General features: G+C 37.9%; 1 protein-coding gene across 13 annotated transcripts in view; it reads right to left on the bottom strand.

The window, feature by feature from the left end:
- Ttc5 (tetratricopeptide repeat domain 5) overlaps positions 1-23474 on the bottom strand; it is a 102313-nt gene that overhangs the window by 60317 nt on the left and 18522 nt on the right. For 5 of the 13 annotated variants that reach the window (XR_002389378.2, XM_087207280.1, XM_087207281.1 and 2 more), the window contains exon 9: positions 14719-14863. Coding sequence is in view for 9 of the 13 variants with exons in the window: in XM_087207280.1 (XP_087063406.1) it covers positions 14719-14863 (145 nt within the window). In the remaining 4 variants the exon portion in view is untranslated. Of the gene's footprint in view, positions 1-199; positions 5599-5709; positions 5745-8186; positions 12800-14718; positions 14864-19613; positions 19667-22789; positions 23417-23474 lie in introns of those variants that run through there. The other 8 variants (XM_087207279.1, XM_087207284.1, XR_015449721.1 and 5 more) reach the window with 7 other exon arrangements.

Below are 23474 nucleotides of genomic sequence, written 5' to 3'. Positions count from 1 at the left end.
TAGGCAAGCCCTATCCCACCTAAGCTACATCTCTAGCCCCTGTAGGTGCTTATGTCAAAGATAAAACAGGACACTGAAGGACAAATTTTTAAATAATTGTTTATTGGTACATTTCAGGTATACATTATGATCACATTCATCATTGGGAATTTGTACCTACTCATGAGATACCCTAATTCTTATTTTTTAACAATTTCCCTTCCTTCCCTTCAGCTCCTCTTCCCCTCATTTACAAAAGCTTTGTTTCTATTTTTTCCCGCTTTCCTCATTTTTTTTTCCTTTCCCTTGTAGGGGAAAGGATGGTAGGGAAAGGAAAAAAGGACAAATTTTAATAAATAATGTATTGTAGCACTGGGAGAAAAGAATCCCGAATTGACTTGAACTTCTCTTTGTACAGAGATGACTGGGTGTTCTAGGCACTGAGTCAGGCAAGTGAAAAGGTCCAAAAAGCAGGCGGGTTGGTCCACATGAAAGCCATGTGGGTTTATAAACTGGAACTTAGCAAAATCAGGCTCCTACTCTCCATGGAGACTGGGAGACAGACCTTATCTTCAAGTGTTGGCTCAAACAAACAGGAAATTCCTTTGACGGCCTTCCATTTTCTCAGTCAGGCACTTTAAAAGAGAGACTAGGGATGTCCTAAGGAGGTAGCTCTGAGTGTTAGAAAGGATTTCAGTGTTTTGTTCAGATCTTTATAGGCCAAGGTTGCAGAAAGAGCTCAGAGAAGCTTGGTTAGAGTTTGGTCAAGAGGAGAATTTTTCTCACTTAGCTGAGTTTACTATATACAGCTGTAACATAGAGATATTACTACTGATCTCACAGGACTCTTATGAGGATTAAACAAAGAGCCCATGCCCAACACAAAGCGCAGGACAAGCGGAGAGAAGGCACTTCATTACTTTGGAATTACAACTGGAATTTGAACCCAAGCACACTATGTCTAGAGTTTATACTCTTTTCCTAATGCTAACCTGATCTTCTGATCTTCTACTGTTTCAGAAGGAGGCTATGCTGCCAACAGCTTCGTCCTTCTCAAACACAAGTCTGGTCATGTAATTTGTTTTAAAATCCTCAACAACTCTACAATTCCAGGAAGACACTCCTTCACATGGTTCACAGCCCCCAACTTTTGATTTGTTTATCTCTATTACTTCATTTCTGCCTTGTCTTCCAATTCTAATGCAAAGATCTCCTATTATATTCTTAGTATCTGGAAATTCCTATGCTCTTTCTTATCTCATTGCCTTTGCACAAGTGATTCTTTCTGCAGTGCTAATTACCCTTCAAGATTCAGTTCAAATATTTTCTTGAGCATGTCTGTTATGGGTTACCCAAGGTAGACTTCAATGGCTCTGTCCTTACACTCTCAGAGTACTTTATGACATTGCATTTTAATTGTCTATTTCCTGTAGGATGTGAGCTTTCTGAAAGAGTTTCTCACCTTTGAAGCTATAGTTCCTAGATTAGTATGCAACGAGTACTCAATAAATTTACATGGAAGTAATGAATGACCTTTTAAAAAGTATTTGTTGTTCTCATAGTAGTCCACTATTTCAGTCCATTGACCTAACAAGAAGAGCAACTACCAGAGCAGGAGACCCATTCCATAGGCTCTTCAAGGCAAAAGAATACTTTCAAAGTCATTACGACTCTGGATCAAGGTGTCAAAATCCCAAAATCATTACTATTCTGCATACAAGGTGTCAACATCCTCTATACTAGTTTATATACTGTTTTCCAAATCCACAACCTATCTAGCCAACAGATTGTTATTGCATCAGGCTGACAGAAGTATGTCACAATATCTATAACTCAAAGGTAAACATGAATTCATGTCTGTCCTTAAGAATTCAAATCATATAATGAAGAAATTATAATTCAATATAATTATACTATATAGAATGTACAAAATACTATATCATTTCTCAAATATTATCACCCCAAATTTTTTTAAGTTTTCTCAGTCTTAGATGCCCTCTTTTAGACTTCACATCAAATTTATAAGTAGGTAAGTATTTTATTAAGTACTCAGTCACAAATAGAAAAATGTAAATTTAAAACAATAATCATATTGTCTATCAAACATAAAAACCATACACAGCTCATGAAGAAACAGGCATTCATTGAAACACTCGAGAAGTATAAATCAATGTATCCTTTATGAAATGCAAATTAGCAACGTCTATCAAATTAATTTCACTTCATGAAATTAACCCAAAAGAAATGCTTCCAATGTATACAAAAAATTACAAGTGGGGACCAGGATATAGATCAGTGCCACTGAGCTGCCTGCGATGCACAAAGTCCTGAGTTCGACCCCCAGTACCATCAAAAAAAAAAAATTACATATGTTCATTGCATTATTCATAATTTTTAAAAACCAACAAAGAAAGAATGATTAAACTAAAGATGATATGTCCGTTAATTGGAGACTTATGTAGTCATTTTAAAATTATGTGGTAGACCTGTATTAACTGTCATGGAAAGATGGCCATCATATATAAAAAAAGAAATTCAGAAAAATTAATACAGAGCAACTGCTACAAAGTAACATTGTTGTATTTCTCCAAATCTAAAATGCCAAAGACAGAAACATCATTACTTTTGTGACTATTTAAAAGTGGGAAAAAGAAGATTGGGAGGGAGAAGGGATGGTAATGTAGGGAAAGTAAAAAGAATTAAGATATGTACATGTACCTGCTCCCCATGATGAATATAACAATTATGTACTGCAAACATCTACTAATAAAGATTAAAAATTTAAATTTTTTTAACTCCATAATTTAAATTGATAAGAATTTCATGGTTTTTGTGGAGGGTTGTTTGTTGTTTTGAAGGGTGTTTTTTTGGTTTTTTGTGACACGGTAGTTTAGGCTGGCCTTGAACTTGTAGGTGATCCTCCCGCCTCAGCCAAGTGAGTGCTGGGATCACAGGTCTGTGTCACCGTGCCCAGCCATAAATTGTTGAATTACAATCTGACATGTTAAAATTTGACAGAAAGGAATGGTTCTTTTGGTGAATTTAATATCAGCTTCCCTAAATATTTTCCAGACAAAAGAAACTCCCATGTATATAGAGCCAGGATTATGTATAGGATTTCCTGGAAGAACTGACATAGTTAGCAGTGAAAATGCTAATCAACAATGAAGTTATTCACAAGCTCTTTTCTCATTATACCACATGGAGGCCACAGAAATCATCTGCTTCCTAGCCAAATTTGGCAGCACCTTTATGAAAGCTCTTATTACTCAATTTATTCTATACTAGCAAATAAATTTCAAATGTAAAAGAGAGTAAGATCTAGAGCTTTATAAAGAATAAAGAAGTGGTGACCTCTTTGGGAACCTATTTTTTATTCATATTTTGAACTAGAAATGCTTTCAGTCTACCTAGATTAATACTCAACCCACCAAACCCGCCACTCCTCTGAGTGACCAGTTGTAGCAGAATTGTGAATGATATAGGCTCCACTGAGTGATAAAATATTAGAACTAAATGTAAAATTAAAGTAGCTATTTCCAGATACAGTGTCCTCAGTTACATTTCTAGCAGTCTTGAAAAAGAATTCACCTCTCCTAACACAGACAGTTCAGTTTTGGGAGCTTCAGCAATAATTTCTTTACTGAATTGAAATATCCATGTGCAACAGTATGGCAGACTTGTTATCATGAATGGTCCATTCAATTAAAACAACTAAAATGTTGTGTTAAAATACCCAAAAGACAACATTAAGCATGGAAGAGGATAGGGAGTCATCCATTCATAGCAGTGATTAATTAGATTGTGGAGAGGTACACAAAAGGCTTCCAAGCTATCAGTGATGTTCCAGTTTTTAAGACAGATGGACATTTCACGGGTATTCTAATTATTCTTTAAACTGTACATATTTACTTTGTATACTCACTTATTTGTACATATTGCTTCTGTCTAGTTACCATGTACTGTTCTTTCTTTCCCTACAAAGAACATGTCAAAGCATCTCAGGACTTCAGTAAAAGGGAAACAGTTATTGGGTCCCATCTCTCTACTGTCTCTAACACTCATTACCATTATTCTCCAGTTGCTTTGGGCCATCGCTCAAGATTTTATATGCCCACAAACTCCTGATCACTCTTCTATGATGATATTCCTCAAAATCAAGAGTGGAAACTGGATACAAGGCTCCCTGTGTGGTATGATGGACACAATATTAAATACTCTCTGGTTATCAGATTCCTCAGAGCAGTCCCCAAAAGTGTGTTTTTGCAATTATATCAAATTGGTTACTCATACTGGCTTTAACTTACCTGTGGCATATGATCTTAAAGATATACTTCAGAAAGTTAGCCTTTTTGGCCTGAAAGAATGGACTTCCAAATTTTTATCTTGTTAGATTCAGCCTTTATAATTTCTTTAGACAGAAAAATGTTTATTCTGTTATCCATTTTCTCAGCTCTCTGTCTTCTGCAGTCATTATAAATTTTCACCAGTGGTAATCAAGTCACTGAACAAGAGCTGAACAGGACCAGACCAAGGACAAAGACCTATGCTATATTCCTAAAAGAGCAAGTACTTAGAAGTTTTCCAAATATATCTATATATGCATTAACATTGGTATAGCCATTCAATTGGTTATTAAGCCTTGTTTACATTTCTTCATTTTCCACAAGAATATTGAGAAACTGTTATAAAATGCATCATTAGAACCTAAAGAAGCTGAACATCTAGCTATCTCTGGTCTTTTGGGCATAGGAACACAATTAGGATAGCATTGATGTGTCATCTTGGACTATGGGGTGGATCACCACTAGGAATGACAAACAAGAAAATGGAAAGAAACTGGTCTTCAGCAAATTTCTGAAGCTATCATTCCTGTTCTGAGCTGTCTACTTCCAGAAAAAAACTATATAAAGACCAAAGGGGAGAGATTACTCCAATAGACTGAAGAGATCCTAAAAGCAAGAATCCAAGCCTGGAGAAAATAAAGCAGACCAAACTATAGGGTATTTTTTTTTCCAAAAAAATTTAATTCCGTTCCAACCCCAAAGAAGGGCAAGAACTTAAATTTTTAAAATAAAAATAGCTCCAAAATCAAGCCATTAAAAAGTAAAGCCCCTTTCCTTAGCAATAAATACTGAACTGATATATACATATTAGACTCAGGAAAGAGGCAAGAGCAGGAATCCTGGGGATTTTTTCCCATGGCAAGATCCCAACATTTCCACCAATGCTAGACTCTGCTTAAAACAGACAGCAGTCAAAGAGGCAACAGAGATACACCAGGGGAGTGTGTGGCCCTGGAGGGATCTGGACCATGACAGGGAAGAATTAAGAGACACAAAGGATCTTCCAGGTCAAGGGATGATGGGAAAGTCTCCACTTAAAATACACCCTCCACCAATCCCAGTGGAGTCACTGGATGTGGTTGATCCAGTGGCCAAGTGCCTTGAGCTAATCTCCCCGCCACCACTCTCTCTGTAGCATGCAAGTCAGGAAAGATCATTCACACTGTGGTCGTGATGCCACTGTGGCAGCAGCCTGACTGCTAGAGCCCTGAGGCTTTCCATTCACCACTAGCAGGAGGGGCGTCTCGACACGAACACTGGAAAAGGAATAGTCCTGAAAGAAAAGAGAAAGAAGTTCATCACCAATCCTAAGATGGAAAAAACTCCAGCATGGGATAAACCACCTGCCACATTCTCCCCACCCTGTCCGGTATACACTCCTTACCTCTCTCTCACATTAGATAAAACTTGAGCTGTTTTCTACATTTAGAAAGAAAACACAAGGCAAGTAGAGTACTAGCAGTGTAACTACATGAACAAGACAGTTCTCTGATTTAACAAAGGGAAACTCCTTACACTGCCTGACAAAAGAATGCCACCAGCTCTCACAGTATCTGCCCTTCCCCACAATGTTTCTAGACAATTAGCCAGACAACACAGCAAACAACAACAGCCAGAGGAATTCTGAAAAACTGTTAGTCCAGGAATTTCTGAGGCCCTAAATTAATCTGCCAACTACAAGTTGAAGTGACTTCCCTTTAAAAAAAAAAGCTAGAGCCGGTGATTTAGCTCAGTGGTTCCAGCCCCTGCCTCGCAAGCGCAAGGTCCTGAGTTTGATCCCCAATACAAAAAAAAAAAAACCACCAAAAAAATAATAATAATAAAAATTTAAAAAAATAAAGTTACTTCCCTTTTATATCAAGAAGAAATAAAATCTATAACAGAAAAGATATCAGTGACATATTAGCTTACTTCCTAGTGCAAATGTATTTTTTAAATAGATTTTAATACTTGGTGAAAATGTTCAACCAAGAACTACTTTTTAGCCATGGCATGTGACATTCAGGAGGCTGAGATAGGAGAATCATGAGTACAAAGCCAATCTGAACTACACAGGAAATTCAAGGCTAGCATGGACTACATCACAACACCCTGCCTCAAAAAATGAAAAATGTATACATATGCATTAAACGTATATTAAATATGTGTATGTATATTACACATGTATATTCTTCCACTAGTAGTGTGAATCCAGCTCTTTAAAAGTCCAAGGAAAATAAGTTAAAAAGTTCTCATAAATCAATTTTTTAAAAAGATATAACAGGAATACGGCAAGTGACAAAAAATGATTTATAGACGAAATAGTAAATAAACAGATAATAAAGTATTCAGCCTCACAAATAATCAAAAAACCAAATAACACCAGTATTGAGACTATATTTTTCATGTAAAACCTGCAAGTAATTTTTTTTTGGCCTTTGTCTGACTTTATTTTTTTTTATTAATTTTTTTTGTTGTTAAATACTTTTATTGGTACATTGTAGGTATACAACACAATTACATTTCTCATTGGGAATTGTACCTTTACATAATGCATCTTGGTTCTTATTTTTTCCCCATTCCTAGCCCTCCCTTCACCCCCTCCACCCTTCCCTATTTACAAAGACTTTATTTCCATTTTTTCCATTTCTCAGCATTTTTCCTTTCCTTTCTTTCCTTTCCCCTGCCCCTCCCACTACCCCTACCCCTTTGGATCTTTTCTTCCTATTTTGCATTATCAATTATTCATTCTAATCATTGGTACATTTTAGGTATACAATATAATGACATTCATCATTGGAAATTTGCACCTTTACATAATCTCTCTTCCTTATTTTTCACCCTTGCCCAGCCCTCCCTTCAATCCCTCCATTCCTCCCTATTTACAAAGATTTTGTTCCTATTTTTCCATTTTCTCATATTAATCCCATTCCCTTCTATCCTTTCCCCTAGCCCTCCCACTTCCTTCCCCTTTGCCCCTTTTCTTCCTATTTCACATTACTTATTATACATTTTAGTCCTTATTTACACTTTCAGTTTCTCACACCAGACAAACTATTCAGTATTTATACATGTGTGTCCTATTTATTTCACTTAAGAGTATCACCTCAATGTGCATCCACTTAGCTATAAATGTCTCTAATTTCTCATTTTTTATGGCTGAGTAGTACTCCATTTTATTTTTAAAAACACATTTTCTTTATCCAGTCTCCAGTTGATGGGCATTTGGGCTGTTTCCAAGTTTTAGCTATCACAAACTGTGCTGCTATGAACATGGGCACACATATATCATTGTGGTATGATTCTTTTAATTCTTTGGGGAAGATCCCCAGCAGGGGAATAGCGGGGTTAAATGGGACTTCCAGTCCTAGTTCTTTGAGGTATCTCCACACTGATTTCCACAGTGCTTGCACCAGTCTACACTCCCACCAGCAGTGGAGCAGGGTTCCTCTTTCCCCACAGCCCCGACAGCATTTGTTATTGGTGGATTTCATGATACCAGCCATTCTTTCTGCAGTGAGCTGGAATCTCAGCATTGTTTTCATTTGCATCTCTCGAATGACCAGTGATGTTGAACATTTTTTCACGTATTTATTTGCTATTTCTACTTCTTTGTGTGAGAAATGTCTGTTCATTTCAGATGCCCATTTTTGGATTGGGTCTTTAAATTTGGGAGGTCTGATCTTTTTAAATTCTTTATAGATTTGAGATAGTAGACCTCTGTATGAGGAAAAAGCAGGTGAAGATTTTTTCCCACATTGTGCGTTGTCTCTTCACACTGCTGGTGGTTTCTCTTGCTGTGCAGAAGCTTTTTGATAAGAAGAGATCCCACTTGATTGTTTCTGCTAGTTCACAGGCAACTGAGGTTTTGCTCATAAAATCTTTTCCTTCACCGATGTCTTCAAGAGTTCTACCTAACCTGTGTTCTGACTGGTTCAGTGTTTCTATTGTAATATTTAGATCTTTAAACCATTTCGATTTTAGTTTAGTGCATGGTGAGAGATATAGGTCGAGTTTTAATCTTTGGCAAGTTGAAACCCAATTTTTCCAGCACCATTTATTAAAGAGGCTATCTTTCCTCCAGTGAGGGTGTTTGGCTCCTTTATCGAAGATGAGATGGCTGAGTGTGTCTGGCGTTCTTTCTGGAGCTTCTAGTCTGTTCCACTGGTCCTCAGGTCTGTTTCTTTGCCAGTACCATGCTGTTTTTATCACAGAAGCTTTGCAGTATAGGTGCAGGTTGGGGATTGTGATACCCCCTGCCATGTCTCTGTTACCTAGAATTGCTTTTGCTATTCAGGGTCTCTTTTTGTTCCAAATGAATTTTTGGATTGTTTTCTCAAGGACCATGAAGTGTGCTGCTGGGATCACAATTGGAATTGCATTAAATCTATATAGCAATTTTGGAAGTATGGCCATTTTCACTATATTATTCCTTCCTAACCAGGAGCAGGCGATGTCTTTCCATTTTCTGATATCATCTTCAAGCTCTCTGTTCAGAGTGCTATAGTTTTCAGAGAAGAGGTCTTTGATTTCTTTCGTTACGTTGATTCCTAGGTATTTTAGTTTTTTGGATGCTATTGTGAAAGGAATTATTTGCCCTACTTCTCTATCAGCGAGTCTGTCATTTGTGTAGAGGAAAGCTATTGATTTTTGTGTGTTGACCTTGTAACCAGCTACTTGACTGAATTTGGTTATCAAGTCTAAAAGACTTTTGGTGGAGTTCTTGGGGTCTTCTATATACAGTATCATGTCATCTGCAAATAACAACAATTTGACTTCATTTCCTATCTTTATTCCCTTTATTTCTTTCTCTTGACTAATTGCCATGGCTGTTTCCAGAACTATATTGAACAAGAGTGGTAATAGAGGACATCCTTGTCTTGTTCCTGATTTGAGTGTGAAGGATTTCAGTTTTTGACCATTTAGTATGATACTGGCTGTTGGTTTTTCATAGATGCCTTTTATCAGTTTGAGGTAAAGACCACCTATTCCAATTTTTTGTTGGGTTTTTATCATAAATGCATGTTGGATTTTGTCAAATGCTTTTTCTGAGTCTATGGAGATAATCATATGGTTTTTGTCCTTGGCTCTATCGATATAGTGTATTACATTGATTGATTTGCATATATTTCACCATCCCTGCATCCCTGGGATGAATCCCACTTGATCAGGGTGTATTATCTTCTTGATGATCTTCTGCATTCTATTTGCCAGTATCTTATTAAGGATATTTGCACCTATGTTCATTAGTGAGATTGGCCTATGGTTTTCCTTTTCGGTTGGGTCTTTCTCTGCTTTGGGGATCAAGGTGATGCTTGCTTCCAGGAATGAATTTGGGAGTATTGCTTCCCTTTCAATCTCATTGAAGAGTTTAAACAGTAGTGGCAGCAGTTCCTCTCTAAATGTCTTGTAGAATTCAGCAGTGAAGGCATCAGGGCTTTTCTTAGTTGATAAGTTTTTAATTACATTTTCAATTTCATGGGTTGATATTGGGTTGTTTAGAACTTTTAGGTCTTCTTCATTCAACTTTGGAAATTCACATGTATCTAGGAATCTGTCCATTTCTTCTGTGTTGTCCGTCTTATTGGCGTATAGGTTCTGGAAGTAGGTATTGATGATCTGCTGCATTTCTGCTGGGTCTATTGTAATTTCACCCTTTTCACTCTCAATTGCATGGATTTGGGCCTTTTCTTTCCTTTTTCTGACAAGGCTGACTAAGGGTTTGTCAATTTTGTTGATTCTTTCAAAGAACCAACTCTTGGCTTCTTTGATTTTTTGTATCATTCTCTTAGTCTCCATTGCATTGATTTCTCCTCTGATCTTTATAATTTCCTCCCTTGTATGAGCTCTGGGGTTGTCCTGTTCTTTTTCTAGAAGCTTGAGGTGCAGTACCAGGTTGTTTAATTGGGCTCGTTCTGTTTTCCTAATATGCGTATTCACTGCTATGAATTTCCCTCGTAAGACTGCTTTCAGTGTGTCCCATAGATTCCGATATGTTGTACTGTCATTGTCATTTAATTGAAGGAACTGTCTGATTTCTTCTTTAATTTCCTCTGTGACCCATTGGTTATTCAGAAGTGTGTTGTTCAATTTTCACGTGTTTATGAAATTTTTCCAGTTTCTTTTGCTATGGATCATAAATTTTATCCCACTATGGTCTGATAATATACAGGGGACAACTTCAATTCCTTTGCACTTACTTAAACATGTTCTATGTGTGAGTATGTGGTCTATTTTGGAGAATGACCCATGTGCAGCTGAGAAGAATGTGTATTCTGATTTTGTGGGGTGGAAGACTCTGTAAACATCTGTTAAGTTCATTTGTTCAAGAGTTTGATTGAGTTCTAGCATTTCCTTACTTATTTTTTGTCTAGTTAATCTATTTGTGACAGTGGGGTGTTGAGGTCCCCCACTACAATTGTATTAGTGCATATATGACTTTTCATGTCCGTTAGTATTAGTTTTATATAGTTGGCCGCACTAGTGTTTGGTGCATAGAGATTTATGATTGTCATCTCTTCCTCTTGGATTGTTCCCTTTATAAGGATGTAGTGTCCTTCTTCATCTCTCTTAATCAGTGTTGGTTTGAAATCTACTTGATCTGCAAAGAGGATAGCTACTCCTGCTTTTTTTCAGGTTCCTGTCACATGGAGTATTGTTTTCCACCCTTTAACTTTCAGTCTATGAGATTCCTTTTGAATTGTGTTTCTTGTATGCAGCATATTGCTGGATTTTGCTTCTTGACCCATTCTGCCAGTCTATTTCTTTTGATTGTTGAATTGAGACCCTTAACATTGATGGTTATAACTGAAACGTATTGACTTGTCATTGCCATGACTTTTTCTTTGTGTTGGGTTCTCCCACTTTACATTTAATTTCTTGTCATGCTAGATGGGTTCATTCTACTTTGCTTCCTGGGGTTGTGATCCTCAATGTCTGTTCCTAGGCTACTGTGTAAAATTCTTTGGAGTGCTGGTTTGGTATTCACGAAGTTCCTAAGGTGCTCTTTGTCATGAAAATATCTTATTTCAATCCATCAATTTTGAAGGATAGTTTTTCATTGTACAACAATCTGGGTTGGAGGCTGTTTTCTTTTAGGGCTTGGAATATGTCACTCCAAGCTCTTCTTGCCTTGATGGTTTGTGTTGAGAAGTCTGCTGTGATTCTGATGGGCTTTCCTTTGTATGTGATTTGTTTCTTTTCTCTAACTGCTTGTAGAACTTTGTTCTTCTGTTGAGTTTCTGGAATCTTAACAATTATATGCCTATGTGTAGATTTTTTTGATCAAGGCTATTTGGAGTCCTATGTGCCTCACTTACCTGTATGTCAAGTTCTTTTCCTCTGCTTGGGAAGTTTTCTCCCATTACTTCTGTGAAGAGTTTTTTATGTCATCTGCACTCTCTCCTGTTTCTTCATTGACTCCAGTCAGTCTTATGTTATTCTTCTTTGCATTGTCTAGCAGCTGCTGGATTGATTTGTCATGTTCCCTTATAATTTTGAAGCAATTTTTCTTTTCCTGGTCATTAATTGCAGTCTTATTTTCTATATATCTGAAATTCTGTCCTCACATTGGCTCATTATGCTGTGTAGACTTTCAGTGGAGTTTTTCATCTCCTAGAAATCTAATTGCATCTGTTTTATGGATTCCATTTGTTTCCTATGTTGGGATTCCATCATGTTCCTCAGCTCCTCTCTAGATTTATTAATCATGTCTTGCACTAGGAGCACAACCTCTCCTGTTATCTGAGAAATTATTTCTGTTTTCATTTTTTCCAGATCCCCTTTTGTTGCCAATTCAGTTGGTCCATTTGGTTGAGTATCATAGTGTTCCATCTCATTTCCCTTTGGGGTTGCTGTAGGTGATCTGGACATCTGGTTTTGAGACTTATTTACATGTTTTCTCATTTCCATTGGGGGGCGGGGGGGTACTGTTTGCACCCGTGAGGATCACCTCCTCTGAGCTGGGAGAGGTGGGACAGGGGCCGGGAGCGGCGGTAGGGATAGTGGCTCAGAAGCCCCTTCCTCTGGGCTGGGAGCAGCGGGAGGGATGGTGGCCAGGAAGCCCCTTCCTCTGGAGCAGGAGCAGTGGGACAGGGGCTCAGAAACCCCTACCTCTCGGCCGGGAGTGGCGGGACCCAGTACTGTGATCTGGTCATCTGGTGTCCTCTGTGCCTTTGTAGTGTGGAACCAGGTGGCTGTACAGAGGAGCGGCGGTGGTGTCCAGTGGATTGCTGCTGAGGCACAGGAAGATCTGGCGCGTTCGCTCATTCGCGCGACTCGCGACCTCAGTAGGGCATCTGCAGACCTGCCTGTCTGCAGCGGGCCGACCCGGAGCATTCCTCGTAACTCGGGACCTCAGTGGGGCGTCTGCAGACCTGCCTGTCTGCAGCGGGCCGACCCGGCGCATTCCAGGTGACTGGCAACCTCAGTGGGGTGTCCGCAGACCTGCCTGTCTGCAGCGGCCGACCCGGCACGTTCCGCGCGACTCGCAACCTCTGCAAGTAATTTTTAAAGGCTTCTTCTCAGTGTTGAGAATCACAGGAAAACAATGCATCCACTGCTAGTAATAACTCGCTAACCTTCCAGAGATTGATTCATCAGTATGTATTAAAAGCCTTGTATTTCTATATGTCCTTTGGACCCAAGATTCTACATTAAAAATTCATAAAGGAAATAGAGATATGGGCAAGATATAAAAATGTTCACTACAAGGGTTAGGGACAAAGCTCAGTGGTAAAGCACCTGCCTAGTATGTGTGAGGACCTAGGTTTAATCCCTTGTAGCATCAAAAATGTTCACTACAGTACTTTCATAATAGGGAAAAATTAGAAATAATCTAGAATAAACTGAAGTAACTAAACTCTGTTAAAGAGCTAGATGGTAAAATATTAGGCCTTGTAGGCCAGATGGTCTCTACCATGCAACAAGTCACCTCTGACACTGCAGTGCAAAAGCAGACAGAACAGTAAACAACCAAGTGTGGCTGTGCTCCATTAAAGCTTCATGAACATTAAAATTTGAGTATCATAAAATATATTTCTTTCCATTTTTCATGTAAAAATACAGTAAGTATTGTTAGCTCTCAGACCATACAAGAGGTGGAAAGCAAGATTTAGTCAATGTACCATACTGGCTGCCTCTGATCTAAGTGGTAAAAACATGGTTAAAGGGCTGGGGATTTAGCTCAGTGGTTCTGCTGCCTGCCTTGCAAGTGCAAGGTCCTGAGTTTGATCCCCAGTACCAAAAAAAAAAAAAAAAAAAGTGGTTAAATACTCAATCTCCATAAGGTTTCCGTGAAGATTAAATCAGGCAATGTATGCAGCGGAACTCTTAGCAATGTCTAGAACTCAGTTAGGTATTCAGTAAATGTTAACTGTCATTATCATCACCACTACTATGTGTCAATTCAAATCAATGCAGTTGAATGTGTAAAAAGATGAAGAATGTTCAAACACCTGCATATACTATACTATACATGAATAAATTATAAATATGAATCAATGTATTCCTAAAAAGAAAAAAGACTGGAAGTATGTACAGCAAACATTTACTAGTAACACCTGAGTGGTAATACTTCAGTCCTTTTTTTTTGGTGGTGATGGTGGTAGTAGGAATTGAACCCATGGCCTTCACACTGAGCTATATCCCCAAACCATTTTTATATTTTGAGACAAGGTTTTACTAAGTCCCAGCCTTCCAGAGTGCTGTGATTACAGGTAAGTGCCACCACACCTGGCTTTCCATCCATTTTTTAATTTCTTCTGCTTACCAGTAGTTTTCCTTTCTATCAGCTTTTTTTTTTTTTTCTTGTGGAACCAGAGATCAAACTCAGGACCTTGCACTTGCCAAGCAGATGCTGGTGCCACTGAGCTAAACCTCTGGCCCAGCAGTTTTTCTTTTTAGTAAAACAAACAAAAAAGTAGAGAGAGAGAACAAAAAAAGTATACACACTTCAGCAGTCTGCCATACTAATAAATGTCTGGAAGCTAATGGCCTCCATTTTGAGCACCTCTTGAAATTGTTGAGGCCAAAGATAACTTGTATTAAACTCATGTTGTCTCAATAAATTTAGTATTAAAATATTTATAAATGTTTTTCTTTTCCTGATGTATACATTTTTTAGCACACTCTGTATGAATGTATGTATATGTATATATATTTGTGTAAGTACCATAAACATGTATGTATGCCATACACACATGTACCATACACATTCATAGGTGCATGCATTACTTTTATGCCTGCAGTATTTTTTAAAAAGAGATAAGCTTGGACCAGGGAGGTAGCTCAGTGCTGCCGTGCCTGCCTCACAGCACAAGGTCCTGAGTTCAATCCCTGGTACCAAAAAAAAAAAAGAGAGAGAGCAACTTGGAGCCTATCAGTTGCAATTGAATTGCAACTAGCCGTTACTCACCTTTCCCTTGTGCTGAATTTGATGAAGCCGAAGATTGGGCTCAGGAATGGCAACAGAGTCCCCAATGAGAACTCCCCAGCTCTGTACTATATTATACACCATCACTGCATAGCAAGGTCCATCTGAATCTACCAAGCCAAATGTACTGCCAGGTAAGATGGAGAGAGAGAGAAAAAAAGATAAATGGGCAAGAAAGAAGGGCAGAAACTGGTTTTAAAATACTGACAAAATAAATGCTTCCCTAGTTACCTTACATAGAACACCTACAAATACACCACATATGTCTGAATCCACATTTGTCTTAGATATTTCATATCTTTAAAAAGCATCCACAAGCCAGGCATGGTGACACATGCCTGTAATCCCAGCACTTGGGAGGCTAAGGCAGAGGGATTGCCACAAATTCAGTGCCAGCCTGGGCTACACAGTGAGTTCAAGGCCACCTTGAACTACCCAATGAAACCCTGTCTCAAAAAATAAATAAAAAAAAGCATTCACAAGAGTCAGTAATCCAGTAATCTTTACTTTGCTAAGAACTTAATACCCTTATAATCAAATCTTCTAACCATCACTGTCAATACAGCTTATTTCGACAAACGTTCACTGAATATTATGTATGTGTCAAGCATTGTGCTTAGCAGTACGATATCAATCCAACTATGAATGACCTAAAGTCTAACAAAAGTTAAACAAAAAAGCCATCACTTGAGTTTGGGTGTAGCTCAGTGGCAGAATGCTTGCTTAATGTGAGCAAGGCCCTAGATCCCCAGAACCATGAGAAGAAGAAAAAAATAATCATTTACGTACAGTGTGATGAGTACTCTCAGCTTTTCCTTATGCTAAATTCAGTGAAACCACTGTTTGAGCTGTAGGCCCAAAGAAATAGCTAAATCAAAACAGGAAAGCAGGAGATCTCAAGAAAGTAACACTCAACTGAATCTTAAAGGATAAAACAGGAAAATTAATCTTCTATGGAAATAAAAAAAAGAATACTCGAGGGAATAGGAACAAGACTGACTTGGAAGGAGCACAAGGGGATCTCCCAAGGTGATGGCGATGATCTCTATCTTGAAAAGGATTTGGATGACACAGTTATATGCACTTGTCAAAATGTAGCAAATGTACACTTGGATTTGCTGAACTCAGTTAATGATCACATGCCAAAGTATTTAAAAGAAAGGAATACTGATCCCTGTAATTTACTTTAAAAAGGACCAAAAGTAAGCTACGTCAATGGATGAATAGTAGGATAAATAGACATGTATGTGATAAACTATGTATAGTGAAATATAGTACTATAATACTGGTAAAATATAGGTAATTAAATACATTTATACTTATTATAAAATTCCTTCAATTTTACTACATATTAGAAAATTTTCAAAATAAAATGTTGGGATGTTAGCTGTATCAAAAGAAAGCTAAAGGATCACCTGGCAGAGTTAACTGCACATAACATGCAGGGGCATGAAAATAGCTATTCTGAAACTTAAAAAATAGTATCATGGTTGAAAGAAAAGGCATTTGTGGCAAAGTGACAGAGGATAACTGAAAAGATGGGAAGGGAGCAAATCATGAAGGACTTTGTATATTAAGCTAAGCATGGGAGTTCAAACTGTGTCCCTAAAGCTACAGAGTCCAAGCAAAAAAAAAAAAAAAAAGAAAAAGTTTTTTTAATTTTTTTGAGACAGGGTCTCGCTATGTAGTTCAGGTTGGCCTCAAACTCATGGCAATCCTCCTCCCTCAGCCTCCTGAGGGCTGAGATAACAGGCATGTGCCACCATGCCCAGCTTAAGTAAAATATTTTAAACAGGAAGATTTGTATTTGATTTTTCTGCCAGCACTGTGGAACACTGGAGGAAAATGAGTCAGGGAGATGTGTCTGAAGAAATGCTAAGAGCTAAGAGAATTAAAGTAGTAGAGACAGAGAAGTAGGGACAAAACAGCAAAACTCTAGTACCTGGTGATTGCTTCAACATAGAAGAATGAAGAAGTGTAGAACAACTTCTAGAATTCTTAATTCTGTGACTGAGAGATGGTACCATTCACTGACAGAAAATCCAGGGAGAAGAGATGAATAATTTTGAGCATACTGAATTAAGAGATTTTCACTTGGAGCCCAGAGGCTCTTATATATAAGGATCCATAACCTGGAAATAAGGCCTGGGGTGAAATATTCCTGTTAGCACACAGAACACAGCCAAAGCCTTGGGTTTCTATGACATCAAGCAAGATGATCTATAGACAAGATACTCTGGACCAGCACCATGTCATCACTTGCCAAATGTGAATTAACAGGAAACAGCACAAACAAGCAGAACATTCCCCTAATGAAACCAAAGAAAGCCTCAGAATCTTTCTACACACTATGTCAGACAGTGACTGACAAGGGACCAAAGTTGGCAACTATAAGCCACCCTAGTATAAAGAGAAGAGAAAAAGAACAAAAACAAAGTCCTGGAAACCTAACATTTAGGAGTTGGGCAAAAAAAAAAGAGAGAGAAACCAATCTGTGGTAAAATATTTACTTGTTCTTAAGTTTCCTTAAAACCTACCTTTGTCTGTATCCTTTTTTTCATTACTCTTAGTTATAGCTCTGTTCTAGTTAATTAAGGTTTTCTCAACTATGATGTTGCTCTTTAACTGACCAACTATGCACACCTCTATAAATGCCATGGAGAATGCTCAGGAATGTAATGGGAACTGTGTTTTAGTTTGGTTGGAGCAGAAAGGATGTGAAAGGCAATAGTGAAAGATTAAATCAGAATGTAACAGAAGATGAAGTAAAAGCCACTGGAAAAGATGCCTAGAAAGACATCAGTGGTGATCACAGACAATAAACCACTGCAGTACAAAAAGGAAGGAAGAAACCAATTAACCAAGGATTGGCAAGTGGATGAAGGACCAAAGAGTGATGGCATGCACCAAATCCTAACTTTTCAAAATTCAAAAATTTACTAAATGAATATTTTTAATTCATTCCTCTGCCAAACTGTAAGCACTCTTCTTCACCTGGGTCTTTTACATTCCCCCCTCCCCCCATAATACAAATACTAGATGCTCAATAAATATTTGTTAAATGACATCATAGAAAATCTCCACAAGCAGGCCTTAAACTCTAACTCAAAGCTCACCTTCCAAAACTGCCTATGTATACATAGTCCAGACAGGATGAACAATTTGCCCTTCTTCAACTCCATCAACATCAAAACTCAAAGAGGCAATCCGGGCAATGGAAAATCCATAAGAAAACAGACATAAAGAAAGGTCATGAGAGGACTTTCAGGAAGATGGCAGAATGGTGAACAGCAGAAAAACAGCTGGGTTTGGTGTCCAGATGCTGGAATATAGTAACATAAGAAAGAGAAGGAGGGAAGTGGGTCTCCAGGAACCAACAAGGATCTGAAGCGAGAATTGAAGACCACAGTGAAAGCAAAGAGAGAGACCTTAATGCAAAAGAAGGAGGTGGTAAGCAGAGCTTTCTCCCTGAACCCTGACTCACTGTGGGGGAGTGGCAGCTGAAACCTGCAAACTCATGATGACTACTGGCAACCCCAGAGGACCTCATGGAGAAGTGCACCAGTGAAACATAGCAGTGGATACAGTGGACTCCAGTGGCTGGTAAATTATTTGGTTGAGATGCCCCACAAGAGAGGGCAATTGACCAGTAGTCATCTAGAAGAGGGCCAAACTGAGCTCAGAACTCAGAGCAGCTACAGTCTGGCTCCATATAGTAGTTCTCAGTGTCAGGATGAGGCAGAACTGAGCTCAAGTAGGCAAGAAGTCAAGGAGCCAAGTTCAAATGGCAGGAGGCACACAGAGTGTTGTAGGCTGAATAAATTGGGTTCCAGTTTCACAGCCAGAAACCAGCCTGAACTTCAGATGAACTAAAGATGCAGGCTTCCTAGGATTATCTTGTACTCCACCATAAATCTATGGCTGGCTTGCTGGGATTAATTAACAAAGATCTGGGCTCTGTCTGGCCACTCTGTCAACCAGTGACAGCAGACACATGCCCTGAAGTGGACATTTTTTTTCTTCTTTTCTTGTTTTTGTTTTTATTTTGTTCTTGATGCTTTGTTCTTGTTTTTATGAGTGTGAACATTGTTTCTAGGTTTTTTTGTAGTAGGTATTCTGTTTGTTCTTGTTTTTATTTCATACTTCTCTCCCTCCTGTCTTGTTTACCAGTTTCCCAAAGTTTGTGTAATCTTCCTTTGTCCTTCAGCCTTGCTTCAAATCTCTTCCTCTTCTTCTATATCTCTATTTTTCCCCCTAACCCTTTTTAAATTTTTTCCCAGAAAGTAAAATTGCCATATTGAGGGTGTATTTACTGTATACAATTTTCTATTTTATTTTAGATTTTGTTGTATAACCACAAGTATATTTCACATAGTTAAAGGTAGTAAATTAATAGTTACCACAGTTTGTCATTTTCTAGGCTATGTGTGATACTATTGTTACTGCTGATTGTACTATTTTAGCCAAGGTGACATAATTGTTCTAATCAGTTGTTCTTTCTGGTATGCCAAGACTAAGATTGCCTAAGGGTTATAAACAATACTATAGGCCAGTACCAAAGAACCAGGGACTAGACCAAATAGGCAGCAACTTCTCACCTCCAGTAAATTGAAGAGGTAGGATCTTGCAACAGACTCAAAACCCAAAAGCCAGCTACTCCTGAAGACATCTCTGAGGAGTAGTCATTTCCTAAGGGTTCTCAATACTAACAATAAAGCTACCTGCCACAAGCAATTTACAAGCATCAACCCAGGAATTAAACTTAACAAAAAAATAGAAAATGAGAAGTCACTTAAGAAATATGCAACCCCAGACTTTCAGCTTACCAAAGCCAAACCCAGGGGGCAATGAGGTAGAACAATTCAAAAGCCACCCACCTGGATTCTCTGAAGTGGTAACAGCGGAAATAACAAAGCAGATGAATGAGGCTCTAGAAAATATCAAATTAGAATAATTTCTCAGATAACTTTAGAAATGGTGACCATAATCAAAGACATGGTTAGTGACTCTAGAGCAGATACAGATAAAAAAAAAGAGGAGCTTAGAAAAATGATGGAAACCATGAACATAGGAAAGAAATGGAATCCATGAAACAGGTTCAAACAGATATCCAAGGAGATTAAAAAAGTATATGCAGCAGAATGAGCCAATGTGAGGACAGAATCTCAGACCTAGAAAATAGGGTTAGTTAGTGACCATGAAAAGAAAGATTTCTTAAAAATAGCAACAGACCACAAAAAAAAATCAATCTAACAGTTATTAGATGATGCAAAAAAGAATAGCATAAGAGTGATCAGAGTCAATGAAAAAGCAAGAGAAAGGACAAACAACGTAAAAAACCTGTTCATAGAAGTACAGTGGCCCCTTGACTTACAAACTGAATTCATTCCTGAGGGCTGATTGTAACTCAAATTGTCAGTTGAAGGCACAGGATCCTATACACAGCCTTCAAAGACTCTATCCTATATACAGGCAGATCTCAGTGTCCTTAGAGAGACATCAGCCTAGGATTTCTCAATTAACTCCATACGGGAAAGTATGTTGTAATGTTCCTTCCAGAACACTTACGGGTTATATCTGTATCTGAGTCTATCTGGAAGTGCAATCACCAGGGTTTGGGTCATAACTTAAGACTGGCCATAAGTTAAAACTAAACTTTTGGTCATCCAAGTGGTTCATATGTCAGGCTGTCATAACTCAAGGGTCCACTGTAATTGGCAGAAAACTTCCCAAGCATGGAAAAATAATCTGACATACAGATAAGTGAGGCATATAGAACTCCAACTAGCCATGATCAAAAATATATATATACACCAAGGCATATTATACTCAACATTGGCCGGGCATGGTGGCACATACATGTAATCCCAGCACTTAGGAGGCTGAGGCAGGAGGATCACTGTGAGTTTGAGGCCAGCCTGGGCTACACTGAGAATTCAAGGCCAGTCTAAACTACATAGTGAGACTCTTTCTCAAAAAACAAAAAAACAGTCAAAATTCCAAAAATTCAATACAAGAACAGAATATTAAAAGCTGTTAGAGAAAAGAAACAAATCACCTATAAAGGAAAGGCCTTCAGAATCACAGCAGACTTCTCAACACAAACCCTCCAGTCAAGGAGAGCTTAAAGTATTTCAAGCCCTAAAAGAAAACATCCTCCAAATAGATTGATGTACCCTGTAAAACTATCTTTCAATATCAATGGAGAAATAAGATACTTCCATGATAAAGAACACCTGAAGAAATTCATGACCATGAAACCACCACTACAAAATGTTCTGAAGGACATTCTAGAGAGAGATAAAGAGGACTAAAACTCCATGAACCCCAACAGAATGAATCTACCAGGCAAGGTAAGCAATTAACTTATCCCATGCATGCATATATCAGACCATAGTGGAATGAACTTGGAAATCAATGCTAAAAGAAACCATAAAAACTTCATACACCCATGGAAATTAAATAACTCCCTCTTGAACAACCAAAGGGTCACAAATGAAATTGAAGAAGAAATTAGTTTCTACTAGTAAACGATAATGCCACTAAAACATACTGGAACTTATGGAACACAATGAAAGCAGTCCTAAGAGGGAAATTTATAGAGTTAAATTTTCATATCAGAAAAACAGAGCAAGCTCAAATAAACAACCTAATGTTGAACTTCAAATATGCAGAAAAAGAAGAACAAGTCAAGCCCAAAGTTTGTATGAAGGAGGAAATTACAAAGATCAGAATGGAAGATCAGTTGAGACTAACAAAACAATACAAAGAATCAATGAATCAAAGAATTGGTTCTTTGAAAGATTAAATGAAATTGATAAACCCTTAGCCAACCTTATCAAAAAAAAAAGAAAGAAAAGACTCAAATCCATGCAATTAAGAATGAAAAGGGTAAAATCACAACAGATCCTGTGGAAATCCAGAAGATCATCAATACTTACTTCAAGAACCTATACTCTAACCAGATGGAAAATGGAAGAAATGGAAAGATTCCTAGACATATATGAATTAACAAAGCTGAATCAAGAAAATATAAAAATTCTAAATAAACCAGTATCAGTCAATGAAATTAAATATGTAATTAAAAACCTACCAACAGGACCAGGGATTTAGCTCAGTGGTTCCACTGCCTGCCTCACAAGCACAATGACCTGAGTTCAACCCCCAGTACCAAAAAAAAAAACCTATCAACAAAGAAAATCCCAGCCCCTGACAGATTCACTGCTGTATTCTATACAAAATTTAGAGAAGACCTAATGCCACTATGTTTCAAACTCTTTAATGAAACTGAAAGTGAAGCTATATTCCCAAATTCCTGAGCATTACCAAATTCCTGAGCAAGCATTATCCTGATACAAAAGCCAAAGAAGGACCCAACCAAAAAAGAAACCCACAGGCCAATCTCCCTAATAAACATACCTGCAAAAATCCTCAATAAGATATTCGCAAACCAAATGCAACAAATCATCAAGATTATACACCATGACCAAGTAGGATTCACCCAAGGGATGCAGGGATGGTTCAATACATGCACATCAATAAATGTAATATACCATATTAAGAAAGCCAAGGACAAAAAACATATGAGTATCTCAATAGATGCAGAAAAAGCATTTGACAAAGTCCAACACTCGTTCATGATAAAAACTCTACAGAAAATTGGAATAGATGCTCTTTATCTCAATCTGATAAAAGCCATCTATGACAAATCAACAGCCAACATGATACAAAATGGACAAAAACTGCAAGCTTTCACTCTAAAATCAGGAACAAGACAAGGATGTCCACTTCACCCCTCCTATTCAATATAGTTCTGTAAGCATTAACCAGAGCAATTAGGCAAGAGAAAGTAGTAAAATGAATAAGATAGGAAAGGAAAAAGTTAAATTATCATTATTTGTGAATGACATGATACTCGACATAGAAGACCCCAAAAATTTCACCAAAAGACTTCTAGATGTAATAATCAAAGTTAATACTGTAGCTGGATATAAAGTCAACAGTCAAAACTCAATAGCATTTCTGTACACAAATAACAAATTCACTGAGAGAGAAATTAGGGAAACAACACCTTTTACAACAGCATCCAAAAAAAAAAAAAAAAAAAGAAATACCTAGGAGTCAATCTAACAAACAAAGTAAAATACCTTTACATTCAAAACTATTGTACTCTGAGAAAGGAGATCAAAGAGGATATCAGAAAATAAAAGATAGGGCTGGGGATTTAGCTCAGTGGTTCCGGTGCCTGCCGTGCAAGCACAAGGTCCTGAGTTCAATCCCCAGTACCAAAAAAGAAAAGAAAATAGAAAGACATCCCTTGTTCTTCAGTAGGAAGAACCGATATGGTAAAAATGGCCATACTTCCAAAACTCTTACACAGATTTAACACAATCCTGATCAAAATACCAACAGCATACCTCACAGAATTAGAGAAAACAATCCTAAAATTCTTTTTGAACCAGAGAAGGCCTAGAATAGCAAAAGCAATTCTGGGCAACAAAGGCAAGGCTGAGGGTATCTCAATCCCTGACTTGAAATTATACTACAGAGCTACTGTGATTAAAAACAGCATGGTACTGGTAAAAATACAGACCTGAGGATCAGTGGAACAGATTAGAAGATGCAGAAACAACTCCAAACACACTTAGCCACCGCATCTTCAACAAAGGTGCCACTTTCACTGGAAGAAAGATAGCCTCTTTAATAAATGGTGCTGGAAAAAACAGGCTTTCTACATG

Source organism: Heterocephalus glaber, unplaced genomic scaffold, assembly GCF_053883595.1.
Source record: "Heterocephalus glaber isolate CG9 unplaced genomic scaffold, H.glaber_assembly_v1.0 deba00000809, whole genome shotgun sequence".
NCBI classification, from domain to species: Eukaryota; Metazoa; Chordata; class Mammalia; order Rodentia; family Bathyergidae; genus Heterocephalus; species Heterocephalus glaber.
This window is presented reverse-complemented; position numbering and strand designations above follow the sequence as displayed.